Source organism: Cryptomeria japonica, chromosome 5, assembly GCF_030272615.1.
Source record: "Cryptomeria japonica chromosome 5, Sugi_1.0, whole genome shotgun sequence".
In the NCBI taxonomy this organism is placed as follows: domain Eukaryota; kingdom Viridiplantae; phylum Streptophyta; class Pinopsida; order Cupressales; family Cupressaceae; genus Cryptomeria; species Cryptomeria japonica.
In genome coordinates this window covers 245,290,159-245,315,256 of record NC_081409.1, presented here as the reverse complement: position 1 = coordinate 245,315,256, position 25,098 = coordinate 245,290,159, and the positions used below count along the sequence as shown (strand labels likewise).

Genomic DNA, 25,098 nt, shown 5'->3' with positions numbered 1-25,098 from the left:
TATGCTTTGTGGAAATTGTTGAATAGGAGCTTTGGTTATCCATTTTCCTGGGATAGAGAACCCATACTAGACCTTATCAAAGCAGTGGACAGATCCATGAGGAATTCAAAAGAACTGAGAATTTTCCATGCAAAATTATTGTTATAGTCCTGAAAATGCTTGAAGAATGCAAGCCACTATCTTTATGCAGCATAGTATATAAACTCAATTCTAAGATTATCAAAAACCATATCCAACCAATTTTATTAATAAATTTTCAATGACTTCTTCATAGCCCATGAAATTCCCATACCCTTACTTAAGGGAAGGTGCATGGATGGTGATCAAATTGGGCATGGCTAGGGCCTTTAACAGATGCAATTGGCAACTGGTAACTGGAAAAGTACATTGTGAAAACTCATACAATGCATTAGAAGTTGCATTGTAAATCCATTCCATTCTGTTAAAGTAAATGACTACGTTAGTACAACATTTCAGACTAGCAAGGAGCTTAGACAAGTATAAATTGCCCACTCTTGCTGGACTCTTTCATAATAATGATGAGAGTAAAGCCAAAGGGTAAATATAGGATTTTAAGAATTTCAAGTAATAGAACAGAGTATGTAATTAACTTCCAATTCATGGATAGCACTCATCTGCTATCTATTGGTTTAGTAAAAGAGATCAAGATTGCAAAGGATATATTTTACATCTATGAGCTAGCATTGGGACAATAGATCCATTCACTGATATCTTGGATATACTTTCTTAATACAGTTCAAAAGGGAAATTATGGATTGCTTCAGTTATAGTAAAACTTTAAGTCTCTTCCAAGTGCTTGGCATTCCTTCTTCACACCAATGCAAACAAAGCAATACTATGGGTTGGCCTGATTCAATAAATAAAGTCCAAACCGAACAATTGGACTAAAATATGTTCAATGGTAGCTAGATAAATATAAGATAAAGATAAATTTATTAATGTCCAACAAGTGACCACAAACGGGTCAATGGGACTGAAGAATACAAACAAGGGGGCAGCCCCCGGCAAGGACACCAAATGGTGACCAAAGAAAAGCACAAACAACAACAAAGGCAACAACTACAAACAAGGAGGCGGGAAGGGTGAGTAGGGAACCCCAAACCACCAAGCCAACACTAAGAAACCGGAGCAGTGGAGAAGAACCTCAAGACGGAAGAGTAAGTTGTAGGACAATGCCACTAGGTATTCCGAATCTGACTGGAAGAGGGGAACCGCTGTGTGTAACCTCTGTAGGGCCTCACGGACCTGGAATGACTGGGAGAGGTAGCCAACTGCCTTTTGGTCTTGTGCATGGAGAGAGGCCCAGAGAAGGAGTAGGTAATGAGCTGGCAAGAATGAGGGCACGAGGGGCGCTAAAGCGAATGATCCCAGAGTCTAACGGCCTCCTATAGGTAGAGAGCAAAGCATCTTTGATCTGTTAAGCTAAAGAAGGTGGAGACTGGGTCCCTCTGAAAAGGCAGTAGAACCTCCCTCTGATCTCATAGTAAATAGGGCAGCGGAAGATGAAATGCTCCTCCGTCTCAACCTCGCTGAGGTTGCAAAGCTGGCAAACTCTGTCAATTTTGTCCAACTAGTGATCAGTCTCAACCTGGAGCCAATGGGAGCCCACTCTAAAAGAACCAAGGGGGATCCGGAGGGAATGAGACCAATGGCGAGAAATGTAAGAAGGACGAAGTTACGAACAATGAGCCCATCCTGCAACTCAAGAAAGTGCTCCACATAGAACGCCATCTTAGGGTGAAGGCCCCCACAGGGGTTGACCCAAGTGGTATGAATGAACTGCCTGTAGAAGAGTGTCAATATTTAAAACAAGATCACAAGGAAGTCGAAATTCAGAGGTGTTCAGTACAAAGTTAGTCAAAATTCAAAGAAACATTCATTGGAGACGTATTGAATACAAAATTTAAATGCCCTCTTATTCATGTGACAAGATAGGATATTCAAGTTGGAAAATGGTTTGAATCGTAAAATATCTGAAACACTCCAATCAAGCAGGAGCAATGAAGCTAACATGTGGGTTATATGATGAAAAAGTCAAAATTGCACTTAAATTATCAGGCATCAAATACATTATTATCAGAGACCAGAATAATATCTTTGAAGGAATGTGGAGCCACCTTGGCTCACAACAATGGAAATACATTAGAAAAAGACTTAATCTCCTCGACAATGTGATTTTGTAGAAGATAAATAAAGGAGGAAAGCCCAATGCCTATGATGACAGCTCAAGTCACTTTCCAAGGCTTAGCTCAAAGCTTGATTATTGTGGCATATAGTAAAATATTAAAAGCCCAAGGGAAATTTGATATCAAAGATTATATCTATTGAAAAACCCAATATCCCACATTTCAAAAAATGCTGGAATTGACCTCTATTTACCATGAGTCGATATGGGTTCACAGTAGTCCAATAATGACTGGAGCTCAATTCTCCTATACAGCAAATTTCACACTCTTTGAGGGGGAAAAGGAGCTTGAGATTTTTGCACCGTAGAGGGAATAATCTTTTAAAAATCATGATAACATGCAATTTAACTTTTTGCCCCTCATGCTCAGAGATTTTCCCTAAAAATATTGCAGTGATCTGAAAAAATCAGTCAAACGAGATTTTGAACAATAAAATTGGAACTCTTGATTAAATCATGAATTTTTGGCAACTTTTCCAATGTTCTGGTCCAAAAAAATTAGGGTTTCTAAGATTTCTTCTAATTAGGTGTCAAGTTTTTTTTCTGTTTTTTCCCTAAACCTATCTGATTCAATCTATGTTACCCTGAGTTTCTGGGATGGGCACGGGGGGACGAGGTCCCAGGATGGCAATTATTTTGACAATTTTGGGGATGGCTAGGGGACAGCAAAGGGGACGGCTATATAAAATATATGGAAAATTTAAAATATATAGGGAAATTTTTAAAATGTTCATATGAAAACATGGATATAGCATGCATATGAAAACATTACAGAACCTTAAGTTTTAACATACAACATTTGTGTTCAAAATTCGTTGTCAATACTCGATATGCATTCAGAATTCAGAATTCATTGTCAATATGCATGTGATATTAAAAAAATAGCATACAAAATGCCCAAAGGCTGCAGTGATGTCATATACTTCCATTTTCAACTACGATATGAAAATACAGAAAAAGAAAGTACACTGCTGCACCCCACGCTCCTGGGACTGGGACGGGGGATTTAGGCCTGGGGACACATCCCCAAGTAACATAGGATTTAATCATGAATTATAAAATCTTTTGGTTTGCCCAGTTATTACTCCCTTTAATCTGCAGACTTGTAAAACTCAACAAACCATTAAACTAGACTTCATCCTACTCCATGTCCAATGCTGGCCAATATGATAGTTAAATGTGATCACTAGTTACTGGCTGACTCCTTTATTAAATGAACAATAAAATAAAATATAAATCCTATGATAGCCAACCCCACTATCAACTACTAGACAAGGGCATATAAAATATATTAATCACAAACATTAAGGAGAATATAATGTAGAGGCTGTCATCATTAATTCTAATTTCTTCTACTAAAACAGCGGTTTAATTAAGCATAAGTCAACAGTCAGCTGCAAAGGGACACCATCAATTAAAAGAGATGTAGCCATGGAGAAAGGCATGACCCTCCGCAACGGAATAAGGAGGGGTATTTAATGCTGATCAATAGTAAAAGAGGAGGCATCATAAAATCTACCAATGGGATATATCCAAGGGCAGGGCATCAAAGGATAACTGAAATCAGACCAAGACATATAATTAAGGCAGATATAAAAATAGCACTAAAGAAGACATAAACATATTATTACCACAGACATGAATATTGACTGTTGAGCAGATTTGAAAGGTAGAATCTGCAGATTGAAGGAAACCTGAATTGAACCCAGGGAGGCTCAATGAAATGGAAATAGAATAGCATCTGATCTGAAATAAGGAATTGAATGATAAAAGAAAGAATTCTGATCTGAATGCATAATAAATTATAGTGACAATTCCTTAATACCTTAACCAACCAACTATCCCGTTATGGAGGGGAGAATGTACATATAGGGGATGCAAGTAGCACAAGATTCCATTCAAGTAGAGCAACCCTGAGTGGGGCAGGGAGGCTGAATGGCAGGTGTCATTCCGTGCTTCTAGGCTTGATGGATAGGCTCAAGGCACCTTGTATGATCTCCCAACGGGCTCCATAATGTGGATGGGTTGTTAGGGAAGTATTATGGAATCCCACATGCCCTTAGTCATAAGAGAATGGAATAAGGAAACATGGATAGGGGGTGCAGCTACAAGCATTCCACTAGGTAGACCACTCCATGCTGGATGTCCAATGTGCTTACCACTTGGAGCCAAGAGGGCAAATGTCTGCTCTTGGGCTTAGTGTAAAAATTGCTTTGGGCTGATCCTATCATGCTCCTTCATTCAAAACTCTATCGTGATTAAACCACTCTAATGAATTATGATAGTTATATGTGTTTGAGATTTATGAATTATATATATAATATTGTTTAATATGGTTGCAAGACTTAAATTAGGGTTTATCCTGTTAAAAAGGCATTTCTAAGGGTAGAGTTATAACCCTAACTATCTTACGTCTCCTATCTTAATGGAATTTGTGATTCTAAGGCAAATTCTAGGGTAACCTCAAAAGGGGCCATTACACTATCAAGTAAATGGGGTTCAAGGGACGAACAGAAATCAATAGGATAGTCTCTAGAGGATCAACCAAGATTTAGTTGGCTCCTTGAGAACATCAAGCCAATAGTGTAGTGAAAAAAAATTAACTCTAAGCTAGTTACCATGATATAATGCCAGCTGGATCATGAATACCAACCACAAGATTTCAATGGCCCTAGCCTTTAGAAGCATGCCAAGTAAGCAGTTTATCTTATGGAGGGAAACAAGAGGTGAGTGATATAATCACAAAAATTGCTATTATGCCTCTAACAAGAGCCAATGAGTGATTTGTTCTATAAATTTTGTTATAATGAGTGCTTGCAGATGAAAGAGAAAACAAAGTTTATTAAATGGTTGGTGAATCTCAAACAAGTTGTTGAATTGCAATCACTCCAATATCATCAATGAATGAGTCCTGAAGTGACCTTGTCCTTTCAAAGTCTCTAAAATGTTTTTTTGTTGCTCCAAAAATGTTATGGGATGAGGGCTAGCCTGCCAAAAAAGCCTAGACACTATACAATCCCATTCCAAACTCATTTTGCAGGACAAGTTTGTCCCAAACAACTCTCTAAATATCAAAGGAACTCTAGCATAACAAAGGTACATAGGAGTGTACACCAGGCCTCCACCTAAATCTGCAATGTTAGTGTAAAGTAGGTGAAATTAGGGTCTCGCCAATCAAAATAGTAAAACCACCAATTTAACAAGATCAACCTTACATTTAAAAGGGGGTGTAAACCCAATAGATCTAGCCACAATTCAATGAGGGAAAAGGGCTAAGATATTGATTGGATTTACTTGTTTGTTGTTTCCCCTTTTAGAGATGAAATTGGATTTGAATTGTAAAGCTCAAGGGTGAAACAATAGAGAATTGGAGCAAACTAATAATAACGAAGTGTTCCGGATTTCAGATAGAGCTATTGACAGAGATCTGAAAAGGGAAAATGAGTCAGAACTTGTAGCTGAAAATCCGGGCCGAACTGTCAAGACCAGGAGGGTAGGGTGACTTGGTACTGCAACTTCCAAGCAAACAAGCAAGATGTTTTCCAGATCAGGGAGACGCACAAGATCCACTATCAGAAGATCGGGCAAAATTCTCGAGACCAAGGTAGCGGGAGCTACCTAGTCCTCTACTTTTCGCGCTTGTAAAAGCTGAACCTGTTCATCACTGTCTGTTCTGTTGGAAACTTCAATCACAGCGCCTAAACCAATTTCCTATACACACACACACACACGTAGAGAGACAAAGAGAAGGGTTGTGGATAGGGGTTTGCCATGAGTCAAACCGCAATTTAGGAATTAACCTTGAAATTGAAATGATAATTGAAATGAGAATGGAACTGAATTGCAACTGAATACTTTCCTTTTGAGGGAAAGGCTAGATCTAAATTTGAATCCTTGTAATTGACGTTGATACCTTGATGAAGTTTGCTTGAATCCTCATGCCAAGGGTTTAGGATATCATGTAGAATGTCTTGATGGAAGATTGATAATGGATGCCATCTTGAATGCTTGAACTTGACCTGACCTCTCCTTCAATGCTTAACGCATAGTTGAAAAACTCGGACTCGACAATGACTCGGCTAGCCCAAAAAATTTAAAAACTTGAGAAAAAATCGGCAATAACTCGACAAAATTATCGAACATTCGAAAATATTAAATTTCTCAAAATATTCTTAAAAAACACACATATACACTGAATTTGTAAAACATATACTGATTTCCATCATATATAAATAAAAGTTTTTGTTTAATAGATATCATAGATTTCTTTGAATAAGTTTGAGTTTAATACATATCTAGATGATAGAATAAATACAAACTCTTAATACATATCAATGAAAATGTTGTGTATATATATATATATAGTGAGAGAGAGAGTTTGTTTTCATCCAGATAAAATTAATATCAATATAATATTATTTTAAATAAATGATCGTAAAAAATTATAATGAATAGATAAGCTCTACCTCAAATATAAATAACATAATCTATACAAAACTACAATCTAAAATTACAAAATTAAATTAGAAGATTTCTATATGCATAAACTATAAAACAATTATAATGTACAGAGAACAATTAAAAAATTATTAAATAATCAAAATATTTCTATATAGATTTCTAAATAAAATAATTTATAAAAGATTTTTATACAGTTTACATAAAAGAAGCGTAATTGTTTACAAAAATATTTAAAATAATAATTGTGACAAACTATAAAGAGATCTTTAAATTATTGAAATATCATAAAACAAAAACCGGGCTTCTACTCCACTATCGTGCCCTAGGTTCCTCTATGTCGTTGTGTATAACGAATTGAAGAAATACAAGCCGGCTTCAAATGCCCCTTTCCGATTTTACTCAGTTCTATTCGCGTCAAAAATCATGCCCTTGCGCGTCGAGAATGAAGACGACGTAAGAAATGAAGGTCAAGAAACAAAATGAAAACGTTAGGGTTTGAACAAAAATGGTTTTATGTTGACATTCGACGATTTTTTGGCCAAGACCATAAAAATCGTTGTGATTTAAACCCAAAACTCGTCCATGAGTTTTCTCGCGAGTGACTCATGGCCATGTCTGTCTCGCGAGTTTTCTACAAGTTTTTCAACCTTGGCTTAAAGAATGCTTGATTACTTGCTCACTTGAATTGAATTTTGCTAGAGCATAACTGAGAGAGATCCATCCATCATCATCATAGACTTCAAATGAGAGGGGTAGGCCTCCTTTTATACTTAATCGTCCAAAAATTATTTGAATTTCCGGAGTAGGCCGACACTAGACCTAAATACCCGCCCAATTGAAGCGACTGTTGATGGAGCCAAACTTGGGTCCAAGACAGTGGAGGCGCCCTAGTCCTGAACTAGGACCAAGGCACCCCCAACACCTTGGTCCTATTAATCAGGTTTCAAATTTGAACAGGGTTCAAAAAGGGAGTTGAAAATGCATATTTTTTGAAGGTATGAGCAGAATCAAAGCAAACATCAAGCATTGAAAGACAAAATGCCAAGGTGAGGTCTAGGTGAGGACGAAAATGTATGCAGATACAATTTACGACGCTACATATAGCATTCAAATAATAATTTTTTTCCCAAGATTGGTAAGGCTAGGTTTTATTGCACCAAATTTACAACATCATACACTAAGAACACAATTGATAATTTATAATTAAAGTCAATCATTAAATGATGAATGTCAAAGATAAATCAAAATGGTTTTTATTTGTGCAACTGAACATGGACAATCAATTCAAATAAATAATCATCATATTGGACTTCATTGAAAGCATCAATGTCATTAATTGGTTTGTTTGAACCACAAGTTGTCTAGTCCCACTCACCAGCTCCACTATGCAAGTCCTCTATAGTAGTCTCATTCTACTCATCCTCAATTGCAATTAAGGAAAGTTGTGCAACAAAAGCATCCAAAGTATGAAACTCAAAGGCTACATCCAAGGGCCTTATTGCCCCCTCCTTGTACTCTTGACTTGCTTGTGTGAGAGAAGGCACAAAAAGGAACTCACAATCTGTTGAGATTCAAGACAATAAATATAACATTGAAAATCAGAGTTGCTAAAGAAATGTTTTTAAAAAATTAAAAAATGCAATGATATAACATTGATGTCAAGAGGCTGCAGGTAACCAAATCCTTGGCCATGGAGGCATCACCATGAATAAGCATCTTTGTATTTATCTCGAAGAATGCTCAGGTTGTGACCTATTAGTATTGAAACTATGAAATTCGCAAACACACTAACAACAATGTCCTCTACATCTGGATCAGGGAAGAGTCTAGTTGATAGAATCTGGAGAGTAACTGAAAATCATGGGACCACAGAACAATTCTTTTTAAGTTCCAGTAGTAAACAGTCAATGGGAAACTCCAACATAGGGATAAGGACCACATCCTCATCCAAGTCCTTGTACCCAGATTTTCTGGTGTCTATCTTGTGATATAGATATGTATACATAATGTTACAAAGATGTGAAGACTGAAAAACCATTATGAAATTTAAAAAGTTGAGCTTCCACATGACTCTTTACCTTTTGCAGTTAGGCCAAAAAGCATACAAAGTACACAACCCCTCACCCCATACATAATCCCTCAAGTCATATGGAGAGCTCTGCCCCTTTAAGGATGAATGCAGCAACAGTAACAGCTCTAGGCAGTACCTCTTGTCATGAGTGGGACCTTAGTGGTCTGATTTGTAGGTATCTAGAACCTGAGAAAAGCAATAATGAAGTCTACCATGAGGATTGGTGCTGCTTCAATAGCACCAATTCTACTATGCTCGTCTTGCCCTTAGCTAATGGAAACATGTGTACAGCACCTGGTGCACATGGATTGGTGAACTTGGAAAAAATAGCAAACCATAAAACATGAATCAGCTTTACAGGAGACCATGAGAAAGTGCTTATCAACTATGTCACCGCATTCCCCGAATTTTCGGCTTCAAGTTTGAAATTCGGCCAACCAATGAAAATTTAATAACATTTGTAAATGTTCACCTTAAATTCGTACGGTGGCAATGAGTTTGCTTTTTTATGGTTCCAGCTGAAGCTAAAGTTCGTTCGTGCATCGTGTGACTGAAGCTGGTCGTGTCTATTCGTGCTCAGTTTGTGTGTATCCATGCTCCGTTTGTGCGCGTTTGTGAGCCCCTGCCTAGGCACCGCAGGTTTCCCCCAAAGTTCGTTTATGTTTTCATATTCATAAACATGAAAGTGTTATTGTTTTTAAACATATTGTGTGAGAGTTTTATCATGAAAATATTAATATTATTATTATCGGGTGATAGTTTTATTATTATGGTTTAATTGTTTTTTTAATTTATATTAGTTTTTATTAAAATCTTAATATTATTATTATCGGGTGAGAGTTTTATTATTATTGTTTTATTGTTTTTAAATTTATATTATTTTTAATTAAAATATTAATATTTAGTATATTTAATTTATCATTACTCTATTTTACTTATTGATCTGTCAACTAGAGTAAAATATTAAATGCTAAATACCATTTTTTTTATTTTTACTTGTTAATTTAGTATTTTTGTTTTGTTTTAAAATTTAAAAAATATATGTTAATTTTTATTTAGACATATTATTTATATTTAAAAAAAAAACTTATATAAGGCGAATTTAATGTCGAATTTTTTGCCCTTGCCGAACTTCATCCGAATTTCATGGTTGCCGAACTTGAATTCGAATTCAAACGCAGTGACTTAGCTTGGCAATACTGGAGTTGAGTTTGGAAAATCCAACTAGATCAGAAAGGGTGCAATGGAATTCTGGTAACTAAATTTTATCTAGTACACTGGTGGTAGTATATGCCACATTCCATAGTGTTGACGTGTATTTTGTACACTATCAAACACAGAATAAAATACCCAAAGGTACCTTATCCTCTCTTGAATAAAGCCTCTAATTGCTGAAGATGTCGCGAAAAAGGATCAATCAGGATGACTCCAAGGTTCTTTGATGTAGGGTCTCTACGTGTGGATAAGCACCAGTGGTCGTTGTGAGTGTTGTTTCATCAAGGGGCCTTACGTTTTCGAATTGTAGGAACAGAATTTCCTAAAACTAACAAGTTCTTAAAAAAGATCAAAAGGTAGGGTTTGCAAGAGATGAATTCTAATCTAATCCTAAGAATGACTCAATGTAGGCTAGACTTGGTAAGATTCTACCAATCTCAGTATTGCCAAGCGATTACAACTCAACTGAAATTGATGCGATCTTCTAAGGTGTTTAATGATTTTCAAATCATGAAGAGTTACAGATACTATCATAAAGATACATATCAATAGTTCAATAATGATTGAAGGTTCTAGCAATCCAAATGTTTCTAGTTGACCACACAAGGCGTCCTTACAATCAGTAAGAAGCTAGCAGTTTGGAACGTGAATCTCACCAAAGATCAAGCCCAACACTTAGTCCTTCAAACTATAATACTACTTCGATTGAGAATGATTCAAGAAAGTAAACAACCATGAAAATAGCCACAAGAATTGTAATAAAACACCATAACTTCAATATTTTATTGATCTCAAAGCCAAAATAGACAACAATTGCTTGAAATTCTCTCTTCAATGCTCAATCTTGCTACAAAATAACTTTCTTCTCTCCAAAAGCTCTAATCTTCTAACTATTCAATCTCTAATCTCCAATTCTAATATCTAATGACAAAATGAAAATGAGTGAGGGTATATATAGCATCCTCAATTACAATGAACGGCCCAGATCAAAATAAGATCAACGGCTGAGATTTTGACACCTAAACCCTAATTAGGGTTTGTTACAAAAAGTTCCCTTTTTAGTTGAACATTATTAAATGCATAGCCAAATATTTAATTGGCACAAAAATCTAGGAAACATAAACCAATGATAATTAAGGTGCCACATCATCTACAACAACCTCTCTTCTAGAACCTTATTCCCTTTCCAATGTTCTTTCTTAGCATATGCAACGAATCTGGACACGATTCCTTCAATCTCAGCAATAGGAATCTCGGGAAGATTCCTCATTCGTTCCTCCAAATGGATAACTTGATCAAAGGCCTTGAGAAGAGCAATATCCCATCCAGGTTCGAATTCTTTGGTCTTCTCAATCAGGAGCATAGTAGTGAACATTAGATCTCGCTGCTCATCTGTGATGATATTCTCATCTTTGCAAAAGATGACCTTGACTCTTTCTTCCAACTCATGAAGGTCCACATCTGTCTCAACTTCGATCCTCCTGCCAAGAATGGTACATAACACTTCAAACACCTTGTCCTGAATTGGATGGATGACGCCCTCAACTTGATTGCATTTGGTGCTGATATCCTCGAAAAGAACTTCCTTCATCTGAAGTAGAGTTGACCACTGAAGTAAATTATGAGCTCCTCCATCCATTATCTTTTCTTGTGCTAGGATCTTCCTTGGTGTTTGCCTGATTACTTGTAGAACAGGGATGATAAAATCTCTAGTGTGAGCGAAGGCAGCTACTGTTATCATTAGGTTGTGGACGATCTCAAGGACCTGGATAACTCGGTGAATTGTCTGCATCATTCTTGTTGCAAATTCAATGGCTACTGTGTGGGATTTGTCAATCCAAGAGCTCATAAGCTGAACCAAGCTCTTGACTCTCTCTGCCTCGCCAACTAATTCAAGGGGAAGTGCTTGCACAGGAGACACTGTTGGATCCTGACGTCCCAAAGGCTGATTGAGATGGCTAAAGTAGCCTCTCCAAGCACCGACCTCTCTCTCAAGCTTTCTATTCTTTTCCATTTCTTCCTTAAGCTTGTCTTTAAGTGCTTCAAATGAGTCGGTTGCCTCATCCAATGCCTGTTCAGCAGTGAGTGGACCAAGCTCAAACGTTTCTACATCATATTCCTCTGCAAGGATTTCACCTTCATACTTGTCCACTACTGGTGTAGCTATCTGCAACTTCCTGGACTCTGTCTCATCTCTGATCATCTTGGACATCTTGGTGGCCTTTCTCTTCTCTGTTGTTTCCTGAGAATTTCCTATAAGGCTCTCCAAGTCAATTACATCATCTTCATCATCAATCACAATCACCCTAGTCAGTCTCTCCTTCAACCAATCTGGAATGGCAGATCTTGTCTCTTTAACTTGTATTTCTTTAAGCAATGGTTCATCTTCTCTAAGAGGAGATGTCACTTCATCATCATTCTTTTCTTCATGTAGCTCATTGACTTGGGGAGATCGACTTGATGAATGCTAAGGCGCCTTCCCCTTTTCAGGTTTAGCATTTTGTACCATTGACTCCATAGATTCATCAACCTCAGGCACCGTCTTCTCTTGTCCTTCAACTTGACTTGTCCTTTCTTCATGTCGGGATGATGTACCTGATGAGCAATCTCGATTGGCCTCTTGCTTCTTCTTGGAGGGCTCTCTTTTCTCGGGTCTTTCTTTCCTCTTCGCACCTCTAGGATGAGAATTGTCTTCACTTGCACTTGCTCCTCCTTCTTCTGGTCTTTCCTCCAAAGTAAAAGTCATCGGTATGTTCTGCTCTCTTAACTTTTGATGTTGTACATCTACCCATCTACGAGTACATGACAACATTGGGGCCATCAAAGCTCTCAAGTCTGAAATCTCAGGCTCGTTCCAATCTATCTTTACTACTTTGTCTTCCTTGTCATAGAATGACTGGATATGTCTGCCACTGTCCTGAGCTTGATCGGCCACTATGTAGACTTTGCATTTCCTGATGAAATCTAAAGGTAATCTGGAATGCATCTTTCTCTTCACTTCTAAATCACTTGAGAAATTCATCCAAAAGTCTTCTACCTGAAATTCATGCTTGTACTTCCTACCATATGTCTCTTCTATATACCCATAAGGATCAAAATTCTCCCTCAAGGCAAAGAACGTGAATGAATATGAGGCCAACTCTCTCTCTGCATCATCCAAGGCTCTCTCTGCATCATCCAAGGCTAGAGCATTAGGACATACCTCAACTGAATTCCCCAATATGATGGGCACGGGAGCTCCATTTCTATGCCTGTGTCTGAATGCCTTCGCATAGTCTGCCAACTACCTAGTCACCTCGAGTAGCACTATCTTGTCTATCGGATACCTTGGCAACATGTAGGGAGGTGAAGGACATCCATGGACTATGATATATGTAAACTTTGGAAACTGGATGAACCAAGCACCATACCTCTTTACAAGCTCTTGTGCATCTAGAGATAGCCGATTGTGAATCCCGCCTTGCAATATCCTGGTGATGTTCATCGTGAAGGTATCATTGACTAACTTGTAGTCACTTCCTGGTGGATGATGCAAATGAACATAAGAATCACAAACTTTGACTTCTCTGGGTCCTCTTCCAATCACTTCTCTGTGAGGTAGTCCTGCATATTCGAAACTCCTGATCAATGCATATATGATGTATGAGCTCATGTGGAATGACTTGGTAGGCTTTAGTCTTCTTAACTACACATCCAAGCAATGGCTAATAATTCTAGCCCAATGAATTGTTCCTTTTCCTTGAACTATCACCTGAATGAAATAGAACATCCACTTCTCAAAATAGAAGGCCTGAGGAGCCCCTGTAACTCGATTGAGCAAAGTTATCAAATCTATGTACTCCTCCTGGAAGTCGATCCTATGTGGTGTGTTGGGAATCTTGCTCAGGCGAGGACGACTTTTGAGTAACCAACTCTTATTGATGATGCTCAAGCAAGAGTCTGGATCATCTTCATACATGGACCTGGCTCCTTCTAGGCTTTTGTAAATCATGTCTTTATGCTCTGGAAGATGGAAAGCTTCACTTATAGCCTCCTCTGAAAGGTACGCCAAAGTGTTCCCTTCCTTGGACATGATCGATCTCGATTGTGAGTCATAATGGCGTGCACACTCGATCATCAGCTCATGGCACTGGACTACTGGAGGGAAACCGGTCGCCTTGATGATGCCACTTTCGATTATTCTCTTTACGACAGGTGATGGCTTTCCAATGTAAGGGACCTCTCGAAACTTCTTGACACTGAAGTTTCCCAAGTTGGTCTCTCCGATGTTGCTCCATTTGAACACGATCTTGGTCTCCAATTCTTCATTCCTCTGATCTTCCTTCATGAGGGCCGAACGACTAGTGGATGCTCCTGCCTTTGGAGTCGCCATCTTGACACCTACACAACATTTCATAATGAGTAACATATTTTGAAGCATAGAAAGGAAGATTAAAGATTCTAATTTAGGAAACTTCATGATAAATCTTGAGTTATCATTTCCTAATTTAGGATTTTCAAAACAAAACGCAAAATTTAAATCTTCAAAAAAAATAGTGCCAAGGTGATTATGCCATACCTCCACTTGGGAATTAATTCTAAAAAAATGATGCAAAAATAAGGTGAATTTGCTAGGCAAAATGTAGATCAAGACTCCCTTTAGCAAAATGCGCCTCCTTTAGTCTTCACAAGCATCAACTCCACCACCTCTAGTCTTCAACACTTGAGGAAAATTCGCTTCAACTAGACCAAATTTCGCACTTCCTTCTTGCTCTCCAAATCGCACTTGAAATAATGAGTGAATGATTTGAATAATGAAAAACATACCCCAAATATATAGAGCGCTCACCAATTGGGCAGGGCCCCACACTCCATATAATTTGAGGGCCATAGAATTGTAGAGAGCCCGCTAGAATAACCTGCTAGCCCTCCAGTCAACACTCGATAGGAATTATAGCTTTCTATAGCTAGGATAGGTGGATAGGGCTAAGGGAGAGCTCCAACCCTACGGGGGAAGGGTTAAAAGGTGCAAAGCAAAAATCGAGCTTTTCATCGCAGTCTTCTGAGTAACTATGGGGCAACTAGAGTTTCCCACCAACTTAGCTCAATTCTAGAACTCTTTTAGCGTCGATTCTAGAACCGCCACCATAGAGCCCTTCAAATAGTAGGGGGGAGCGTCGATTCTAGAACTATTTGAGCATTGGAGGGCCCCGCCCAATAATATGGCTAGCAGGCTGATTAATTAACGGCTGATTAATGTAGAATATCACATTTCATTTCCCCATAGGCCGACTTGGCAAAATAAGCTAGAAAAATAAATAAAATTAAAAAAGGAAGAGGTCGACTTAATAAAATGAATGAGAATAAATCTCCAAGCGCTCCATCTTTTAATTTTATTTAATAAAAAATTAATTTTAAATGCCTTAATAATAATTAAAAAAATCGATTTTCTAAGGCTAAAAATTAATTTATTAAATGCTATGCGCCTTTATTAAATGCCAATTTAATTTAATTTTTTCCAAATATCCCAAAGTTAGCGAACTTGGCATCTAATGCGATTTGGAAGATGTTAACGCCCAAGCATGATAAAAAAGTGAATGCCAATAACTTCGCTTTGGTCCCTTGGAGAGGGACAGGAGCACTTTTTGGAAAATCGCTTTGGTCCCTTGGAGAGGGATAGGAGCACTTTTTCGTTTTTAGGCTAGGATTCTCAATTTTTTGAAGTCAAACCTTTGTTCACCATGCTTTAGAAGATCCTTACCATCTCATACAACTTTGCCTTAGCATAATCTCGGAGGGAATTAGTTGTTTTCATAAAAAGCGCTCTGGTCCTTTAGTGAGGGACGGGAGCACTTTTGAGTCCATTGCATGAATTCTTGATGAAAGATCCCTGATAGATCTTTGCTGTTAACCTGTTGTAATTTTTTTTATTTTTAAATTTGTTTTCCTGTTTATTTAAGTTTTTCTTACAGAACTAAACAGAAGTGCAGAAAGGGTTGTTTGTTTTTGTGTTTTTGATTGTTTAATAGCATAGGAAGGAATAGATAACAGCAAATATGAAGCAATACTGAAATAAATGAGGTATACAGCAAAAGTCAGAATTATTGCAAATCGTACCAGGCAGATTTGTCTGAATTACAAAGCCAAACAATGAATCCAATGTATTTCCCAAGCTCTCATACAAATTCGAAGTCAAACTGGAAGATGAAGAATGTTCTCCAACCCCACATACACTGGAAGTGAATACAAGCAATACCCTATACACCACGTGGTGTATTTGCTGCAAATGGCATTCCTCCAGCTGCAATGAACCACGTCTCCACTGGAAAGATGGTAGGCTACGCTGAAACCCTACTGAGAATTGATGCCTCTGTCCTTAATCACCACGCACAATGCCTTATAAGTCCGGTGCCAAAGATTGCTGAGGGCTACGTCCCAGCCAATCCTAATCCTGGGGTTTGCGTCCCAGTCTAGAAATCGCTCTCCAGAGCAAATTCATACAAGTTGTCAAACATGCCAAAAGATGATCATAGAATGAAGCTCCTATCCCCTTATAACCCCTCTCAATTGCAAATCGAACCCTAATTGTCTCCAAGTGGCGTGGTCTAGAGGAAATGTTATAATTTCTTATTTTAAAGTGGTCATGTTACTAGAAAATGACCTTTTTCCTCATAGACAGAAATCCGCTCACTGAATTGCCCTGAGACCAAAGAGAAAGATTTAAAGAATTTCAAGATCTTTCCAACGAGCTATCACACAATAGGATGCGCATCCAGATGTGGCCAAAAATCCCCTTATTACTCCAAAATGGCTAACAACTTAGCCTTATTTAATTATTAAATGCTAACTTAGGAAATATTAAAAATATAACCCAAATAGCCACAAAATGCCCAACTGACATTACAAACCCTAAAATCATCCTGTCACCTGTCTGTGACTGAAGTCGGAAATCAAGGATTCACTGGTAGTCTCATCCCTAAAATCTAGGGATGCTCCTAAAATTTAGGAAACAAGCCCAATCTCTCTGAAACTGAACCCAAAGAGGCATCTCATGGAGACCCAACCTTGGGCATGATCAAACCTCCTAAAAAGTAGGAACTGCCTCCTAAAAACAAGGAATGTCTCCCAACAGATCAATAACTGCTAGAACACCAAGTCTCCAACACTGAATAACCATACCGGGTCTCTGTCCAACCCTGTCAGCCTACAAGACCCCATAATAAGCTGACTCACATGTCTCTGCTAGACTGAGCTAGAGTGGGGACATGACACTTGATCACATTAATCTTCAATTTACCCTCAAGGCGTAGAATATCACATTTCACTCCATCTTGAGCCTTGGTAATAAAAATATCATTTCAAAATGCAAGGTAAATGGTCATACTTTGAAATTGCGCCCTGGTCCCTTGGTGAGGGACGGGAGCACTTTTGCCAGTTGTCGTCAAAATTTGCAACTCTCGCATGTCAATTCCACTTCAAGGCATTTTAAACACTTTCTCAAACTTGCGCCTTGGCCTCAATTTGTCCAAAATTGGTGAGAAAGGCTAGATAACATGTTTTTCGCTCTAGTCCCTTGGAGAGGGACGGGAGCACTTTTGAAAATCGCTCTGGTCCTTCAGTGAGGACAGGAGCACTTTTGCAATTCCAAGCCAATTTGTCCTTTGCTAGTCTTCCAAATTATCTTCAATGGATGAATCTTGCCTTCTTTCATTCATTTCAATCACGAAACTTGCCTTACCTTTGCAAGAAATTTGCATTTTTAGAAAATCGCTCTAGTCCCTTGGAGAGGGACGGGAGCACTTTTTGAAAATCACTCTGGTCCCTTGGAGAGGGACGGGAGCACTTTTTACATCTTCGCATACTTCTTTGTTCTTTAAACCTCTCAATTGCGTCTAAGGCATAAAACATGATTCGTCCTTCCCATCTAAGTCAAGTTTTGCCATAAAATATCAAACAAAGAGGAGAAACTTGAAAAAGTACCATGGTCCTTCAGTGAGGGACAGGAGCACTTTTTGTCATTTAGGTTGATTTACTCCTTTGTGATCTGCTTAAATTATATTCAATGGACAAAACATGCTTCCCTTAACCTCTTCAAACCATAAAATCACTTTAATCTTGTAAAGGCAGTGCAAATTTGAAATTCAAGCTCCAGTCCTTCGGAGAGGGACGGGAGCACTTTTTGCCTTCTAAGCCAAATTGTCTCACTTTCAACCTCGAAATTCCTTTGCTAGAGAAGATTTCACCTTACTTCATGCTATAAATAGAAGTTAACGTCCAATAAAGGTCTAAAATTGTGCATATAAAGAAAAGTGCTCTGGACCTTCAGTGAGGGACAGGAGCACTTTTGACCTTCTAGGCAAAAACTTCATCATTTCATTGTTTTCAATCAAGTCTGGATACTTTATCATGTTCATTTCGTCCTTCACCATGCCTTTGATGTCTCAATTTAACCAAACAAGGCCAAGAATGGCTCAAATAAGTCTTTTCGCCCTGGTCCCTCAGTGAGGGACGGGAGCACTTCGCCTTGGTCCCTTGGAGAGGGACAGGAGCACTTTTTCCTTTAACCTTCAGAATTCACCATTTTTGTGCTTTCAAAATCTTCAAAAGTATCAAGTCATGTCCAATTATCATTCCAAAAGACCCTGCACAAAACAAAATAGAAAAGTCAATGACAAATATGCATAAAATAACATTTGTGCTCTGGTCCCTTGGTGAGGGACAGGAGCACTTTGTCCTTTCTGGCTAAAATATTCAAAATTTAGGTCTCCAATCATTTCACAAGGCAGAGTTAGGTCATCCACAAGGCCAGGAATCAGTTAATTTCAGGCATCATCTTGTCTCCAAAATTTGATCAAAATTTACCTAGGCAAAAACACAATTTCCCCCTTCAAAATGCCAACACTTAGATAAAATTTGGATTTTCCCCAAAAAACCCTGACTAGACCTAACCTGAGACATATCTGACTTCCTGACAAGCTTATCTTACTTCAATAATCAACCTTCGGAAGGACGCTTAATAACTTTCAAAATTTGACTAGACTCGGCTTGAAAAATATCCAAAAGAAACCCCTAAGGCTTAGCCCTAGCCCAGACAAACAACTCACTCACTCAAAACCCTAAAAGCAGAGAGAAGAACAGGCAAAAACAAAAGCAAAAAGAGGGGGTCCCCATTTTAATGGGGCGATGTGTGAAATGGTCACAACACAGTTTTAAAACTCGTGGACTTGCCACAGACTCGCCACAGACTCGCGAGTCCATGGGAGCCACGAGTCCATCTGAAAAACGCGCGAGTCTTTTGCCAGGACTCGCGCAAGTCTTTTGCATGGACTCGCGAGTCTTTCAGATGGACTCACGCGACCCAGAAAAAAAGTCATGCAAGCTTTAAAATTGAGTTTAACATGTGAAAAAATTTGGTCTCTCCGTCAAGATTCATATATGGAATATAACATTTAAGTATAAGAATGTTTGAGAGTGGTTTCGGACCTCGAGGAGTTATAATACAAAATCTAGTTTTTCGAGGATTCTTCAATTTTCCAGACTTAGTCAAATTTCAGGATCCTTCGGTCATGCCCCTTGACCCCAACTTGGGGGCCCTGCCCCCAAACCCCCGTCAAAAAATATAGGGGGAAATTGCGCCAATGGAAGTAGGGAAAATTTAACCTCCGAGTCTGATTAGGCTCCATATAAAAGCATAATTAGCATTGAAGAAATCTTGGTATTATACATTTTAGAGTTGAAAGTATTCAATGAGCCTCCTTGGGGAAGAAGCAGAAGCTACATTACAACAAATTGGCATAATGACAAAAAGGGCTAAAAGGCCATATTCCCAAGAACACCATTCGCTAGTATATAAAAAAACATGGATAATTGTAAGGGATAGAAGGTGCAAAGTTGCAGCAGTAATCTCTTCCATGATGTCTATTAGCATGTTTACAAAGAGTCCAGGGATCATTCAACCAAGTGTCAGGTCAAGTCATATAAATCACAACCATAAGAATTCATAAACAAAGCAGTCTATTCATCGAAAAGGAGCCTCAGGCATAACAATTCATGTGATTGCATGTTGAGATTCAACAAACTGTAAGATCAAGTCACAGTAATCAACGAATTAAATATATCCTTAAGGAAACATAAATAAAGCAATCTATCATTGGTAAGAATCCATCAAGAAAGTCAAGCCATGTGTTTGTATGTTGGGATGAAGAGCCCTGCATAATGAGCATGGACTCATCTAGTGCACATAGCTTATGGCAGCCTCCAAAAATCATACTATGATTGAAAGAGTTATTTGTCATCATTCATTAAGGTGTTGCAATAATAGCTTCAAATTCAACGCTTACTAAAAAATATAGAGAAAATCTGCTACAATCCAATTTGTTTGTTTCCCTGCAACATTTGTAACTAAATAAATCAAATTTTCCAGTAAAATGAAATTGTTCTTGCATTACCAATCACAACCAAAAAGTAAATCACCATAAGGCATCACAAAGTACTCTAGATGTTGACTTTGGATCCATGGACATCTTTCATGAAAATTACTGTAGAGGTGATGAAAATGGAAGAGAAGATTTGGTGTAATATTTTCCATTACCGCTTCCATCCTTCTTATGTCGTAACGTGCATATTGTGCAACCAAAAACACAGCTGTTACCAAATCACAACAAATCAATATTTTAGTAAAATATCCGATAAACACTAATACAGCACATTAACAGCAGCAATCCATTCTTTTACCCCGTACAAAACTCTCTAATGTATGGTAAATTATAAAGCATTCAAGTAGACAAAGGAATAACAGCGATGTCCCCTTCAAATATATAGGGGGAAATTATTTCTCAACTATTAAAATAATAGGTTGTCGGCATTTAAAAGAAGAGAATTCATGTTTTCAAAAGGCAACAGCAAAGAGAATTACCCAGTGAAGGAAGGCATGCAAAGAAAAATTGCACCAGGTGGAAATCAAACCTGGATAAGAAATTGCATTAGATTTCCCTCCAAAATGTGTAATATATGTCCAATTTCAGGATAAAAGATACATTTTTAAATAAGGCATTTGATTTACAATAGCTGCATGTCTGACAAATAACACGAATTAAGAATGATATAATCTAGGGAAAAATCTTTCAATTTTGAAAGCAGATCTCTAGACAGGCACATTGCTTCCAGCTGCTTATCTTAATTTGTGCAGTTATATATGAGGATGTGGATATAGTATCCAATACCCCAGATTTTTAGAAAACCATGGGTATGATATGTCAAGATATAATGAGCTAAATGTATGCACACAGCCACCACATGCAAAATAAAACACTAGAAATTCAATTGCTGCTTATCTAAGTTGCCGGTTCAGGTTCGATGAACCGGCACGGCAAAATTTTGAAAAGGGGTTTGGGTTCATTTGGGTACGTTAGTACAAAAACATATATATATATATATATATATATATATAGCCTATAAGCATGAATTAAGATTAGCATGTCACATAGCATCATATAAACAACAAAACCAACATAAACTTGTAATCATAGCATCATGATCATACAATAACAGCATCATATACATCAAGTTTAATATCAAAATGATAAATTATTCAAGTATCATTGTTTCAACTTTCAACAATTTAAAGTTTGATCATCAAATGGATTCTCTAATTCATCATCCTCATTATCCTCCTCCTCATCATTGACACTGACATTAGATGAACCAATGCCAATGCCCCTTACACTTGCACTTGCACTGTAAGTTTGCTCGCTATCTGAGTCATCAAATGCAACAAGCTGAGAAGTGAAAGCATCCGAATCAATATGCTATGGCTCTATATCCCACATCTTCGTTTCCCCTTGCTTGTAGTCATGTTGCTTGTGTGAAATAAGCCAAGTTCACGTTTTAAAACTCACTTTTAGGGTTATATTTTAATTTTTTATGTGCTGGATTTCAAAAAAAAAAAAAAAAAATTGCAAAAAAAACACCATTTTTGGGCCGTCAGACCCCTGGGTTTGACCTAGGTCCTCTTGGGTTCGACCTGATCCTAACCAGGCCTGTGAATCACAGACCCTGTCCAGACCACAAGCGGACCAGACCAGAACCCCAGATCAGGACCAGACCGGACCAGTACCAGGGGTCTAGTGGGGCAAACCCTGCAACTTAGCTGCTTATCAATTTCAAAATATTGCTGAAAAGAGAATTCCAATAGTATTTGTCTCTTTCTATAGCATGTGACTTTTTAACTCTTTTGTGTATTTATTTTTTAATTTGCATCCCACTCTGAACTCTTGCTGTAATTCAGATGAGGAGAAATTTATCACTGCATGAGATGGACTTCATTCTAAATGGAATACTCATTTTCCAAACGATACCTATTGTTAGAGTCATAGAAATCTTATTCTTAATGTCTTCATTTAGAACAAGTAAACATCACAATCTGGAGTTCTTCTGTTAAACATGTTCTGTCATGATGTTCCATCCCCCATTTCCACATGCTTGTCCTGATTACCATCACATGAAGAAAATTGCTATTTTCATTTCTTATTGAATGTGATAATCCTTCAAAGGTTGCAACTGAGGTTAAACAAGACATAAAAAAAGGATTCAAAAATCGCATCGCCATAATAAGAATCTTCTTTATCAGAAATGACAATTAATGCAATGTACAATCCACAACAGAACACAGGAACAGGAACGAAATTTTCAAGTTTGATTCTCAAATTCATGTAAAGCTGTGTTCATTTTGAAAAGTTTCCAAGGTGGATCTAGCCTTAAAAATGTAAAGTCAAATAACCTTCTCTATTGGATGAGCTCGAACCTAAAATAGAGGTGGCTAGACTCTTCCAATGTATTCCTGGAAGCTTTTGTAAATTGAACACATTTTAATTTTTGTCTACCATATTCTCTTGATAATATGTAATGTCCCCTTTTGGGAATTACTTTATATTTTACCCTAGAATCACAAGTCCAATAAAAATAAGAAATGCAATATAGCTACAGATATAACTTTACCCAAAAAGATTTAAGCAAGATAGATTTTTGGTTGAGATCTTGAAATCATGTTGGCAATCATCGAAAAATATAATTCGTAGAATTAATCATTTCTGCTAGGATTAAAGAATTAGATAACACATGTTCATAACCATCTTAATTTAAATAAATCAAGCAATATCTATAATTCATTATTGGGGTTCAACCATAACAGGGCTTGGATGAGGAGACATGATAAGGTGCCCGAGGCAATCCTCACACTAAGCCCAAGAGTGGATATACCATCCCTCTTGGCCCCATGTGGCATTGGGCCATCCATCCTCATGAGGTGGTGTTTTTAGTGGGGAAGCTTGTATCTGCCCTCCCTACTCGTGCCAACTTATTCACCCTCCTACGATTGAAACCACTTTGAATCCATTCCAACAATCAACCATTGTAGAGGTTGGAGGGGAAACCACAATAGGATGCCTGGAGTATCCTTCACATCTAAGCCCAAGGGCAGGATACACCTTGCCCCCCTTGGCCTCATGTGGCAGGCCACCATCCATCCACGGTTCCACCATGAGGTAGTGTACTTAGAAGAGGACCTCATATCAGTTTCTCCCTCCTTGTATTCCCTCACTAACCTTGTCATGATTGATTACAGCAATTTGATGAATAGACTAGGAATCTAGAAATTCCATATTATTGCTTATATCCAATATATGTAATGTTATGTATCAAATATACTATTTGTTGCGTACATATAATTGCCTATACTAATATGTGAGAAATTATGCATTAAAACGTTATCATGCTGCATACCACCAACATGAATGATATTGATATTATCTGCTAAATATAGCAAACCTTTGATCTGATCGATTATATGCCTCATTGCTGTTGTCTTTTTGCTTGGATTGATCGCTTGATATGATTGTCTGATTGATTTGATCTGCTTCTAGATCTGTTCTTCTTCAAATAATATTCATTGTATTACTTGCTTCACTGCTCATAAAACATCTCTAGATCTGATCATAAAACCTTCATAAATCTGCTCATATTCTATCCTATTCTATGTCCTTAAAATCTTCCTGTGTTTGGATGATATAACTGCTTGTTCACCATACTTACTTCTTTCCACATTGTTTCTCTTTATTCATGCTCATACCTCAAGTCTGTTTATAAATTAGTATAGATCTGCTTGTAAAGCTTCCTTACATCTGCTTTCTCATCCAATAATATTCATTGCAAGGCTTGCCCTTCCAGTCACCATTTTATCTCCTTTTATACCATACCCAAAAGGTATAATTTCTCCAAGGAGGGACGACTTGTCCTAAAGAGATGTGACTCATTAAAGGAGATTGACCTCTTCAATTAATAAAATATATTTTAGTCCTCTCTAAAGAGGTAGCCGCATAGGGAGGGGCAACCTTTACAAACGAAGGCATCTCATTGATGATGGAGCCACATATGAAGTGGGACGACTTGTTCCTATTTAGAGCACACCAAAAGGTGGTGATTGCTTGAAGGGGTCAGCCCTTGAAACAATAATAATATTTTAATCTCAGCCTTCTTAATTTACATTTATTTCTGATTTAGACAATAGTGAATAATCTCAGCGCTGCCATAATGAAGCTGGCCATCTTTGTTTATTGGAAAAAAACAATAAGTGTGTTGTCGGGAAATATGTATATCTTATGTTTTGGGAGTAATGTTATTTGTTAGTAGTTAGTTGGCTGACAGGTAGGTAGTTGGAGTCGCGACGGTTGTGTCGCACCCCTTCGGCTGTTATATATTGTACTACCTGCGGGTATTGAAGGATGTGATGTTTACGACAAATAATACTATGGACATTGGGTGCATTCTGAGTCATTAATGGAAAGCTTATTCTCGTATTTATCTTGTACTTGCATTGTTCATTTCTGCATTACTTCGGTACTCTTTCTATTTACCCAGTGAGGCAAACATTTGGCGCCATTGCCCGTTTCAAACCTGGGAATGGGAGTAACCCGTATGGCACGACGATAATGGGCCAACCCCTGGATGAAGGGACAAGCACCCCTGAAGGAGAAGAGCAGGAAGAATTGTTCAACTGAGAGAGAACACTAACAGTGGACTTCCGATGCATCCTTCACGCAGCAATTGAAACCCACACACGAAGGGAAGCCACGCAAGAAGACGTGCCCGAAAGTGTTGTGTGGTCTGCCCT

At 37.9% G+C, this 25,098-nt stretch overlaps 1 protein-coding gene across 2 annotated transcripts in view; it reads right to left on the bottom strand.

Moving 5' to 3' along the window:
• Positions 1-25,098, bottom strand: part of LOC131064423 (uncharacterized) — a 90,702-nt gene that overhangs the window by 42,241 nt on the left and 23,363 nt on the right. Inside the window, exons 3-4 of one of the 2 annotated variants that reach the window (XM_057998560.2) lie at positions 20,848-20,897; positions 20,524-20,576 (exon numbers count right to left, since the gene is read on the bottom strand). In XM_057998560.2, the coding sequence (XP_057854543.2) occupies positions 20,524-20,576; positions 20,848-20,897 (103 nt within the window). The remainder of the gene's footprint in view (positions 1-20,523; positions 20,577-20,847; positions 20,898-25,098) is intronic. The other variant, XM_057998561.2, reaches the window with a different exon arrangement.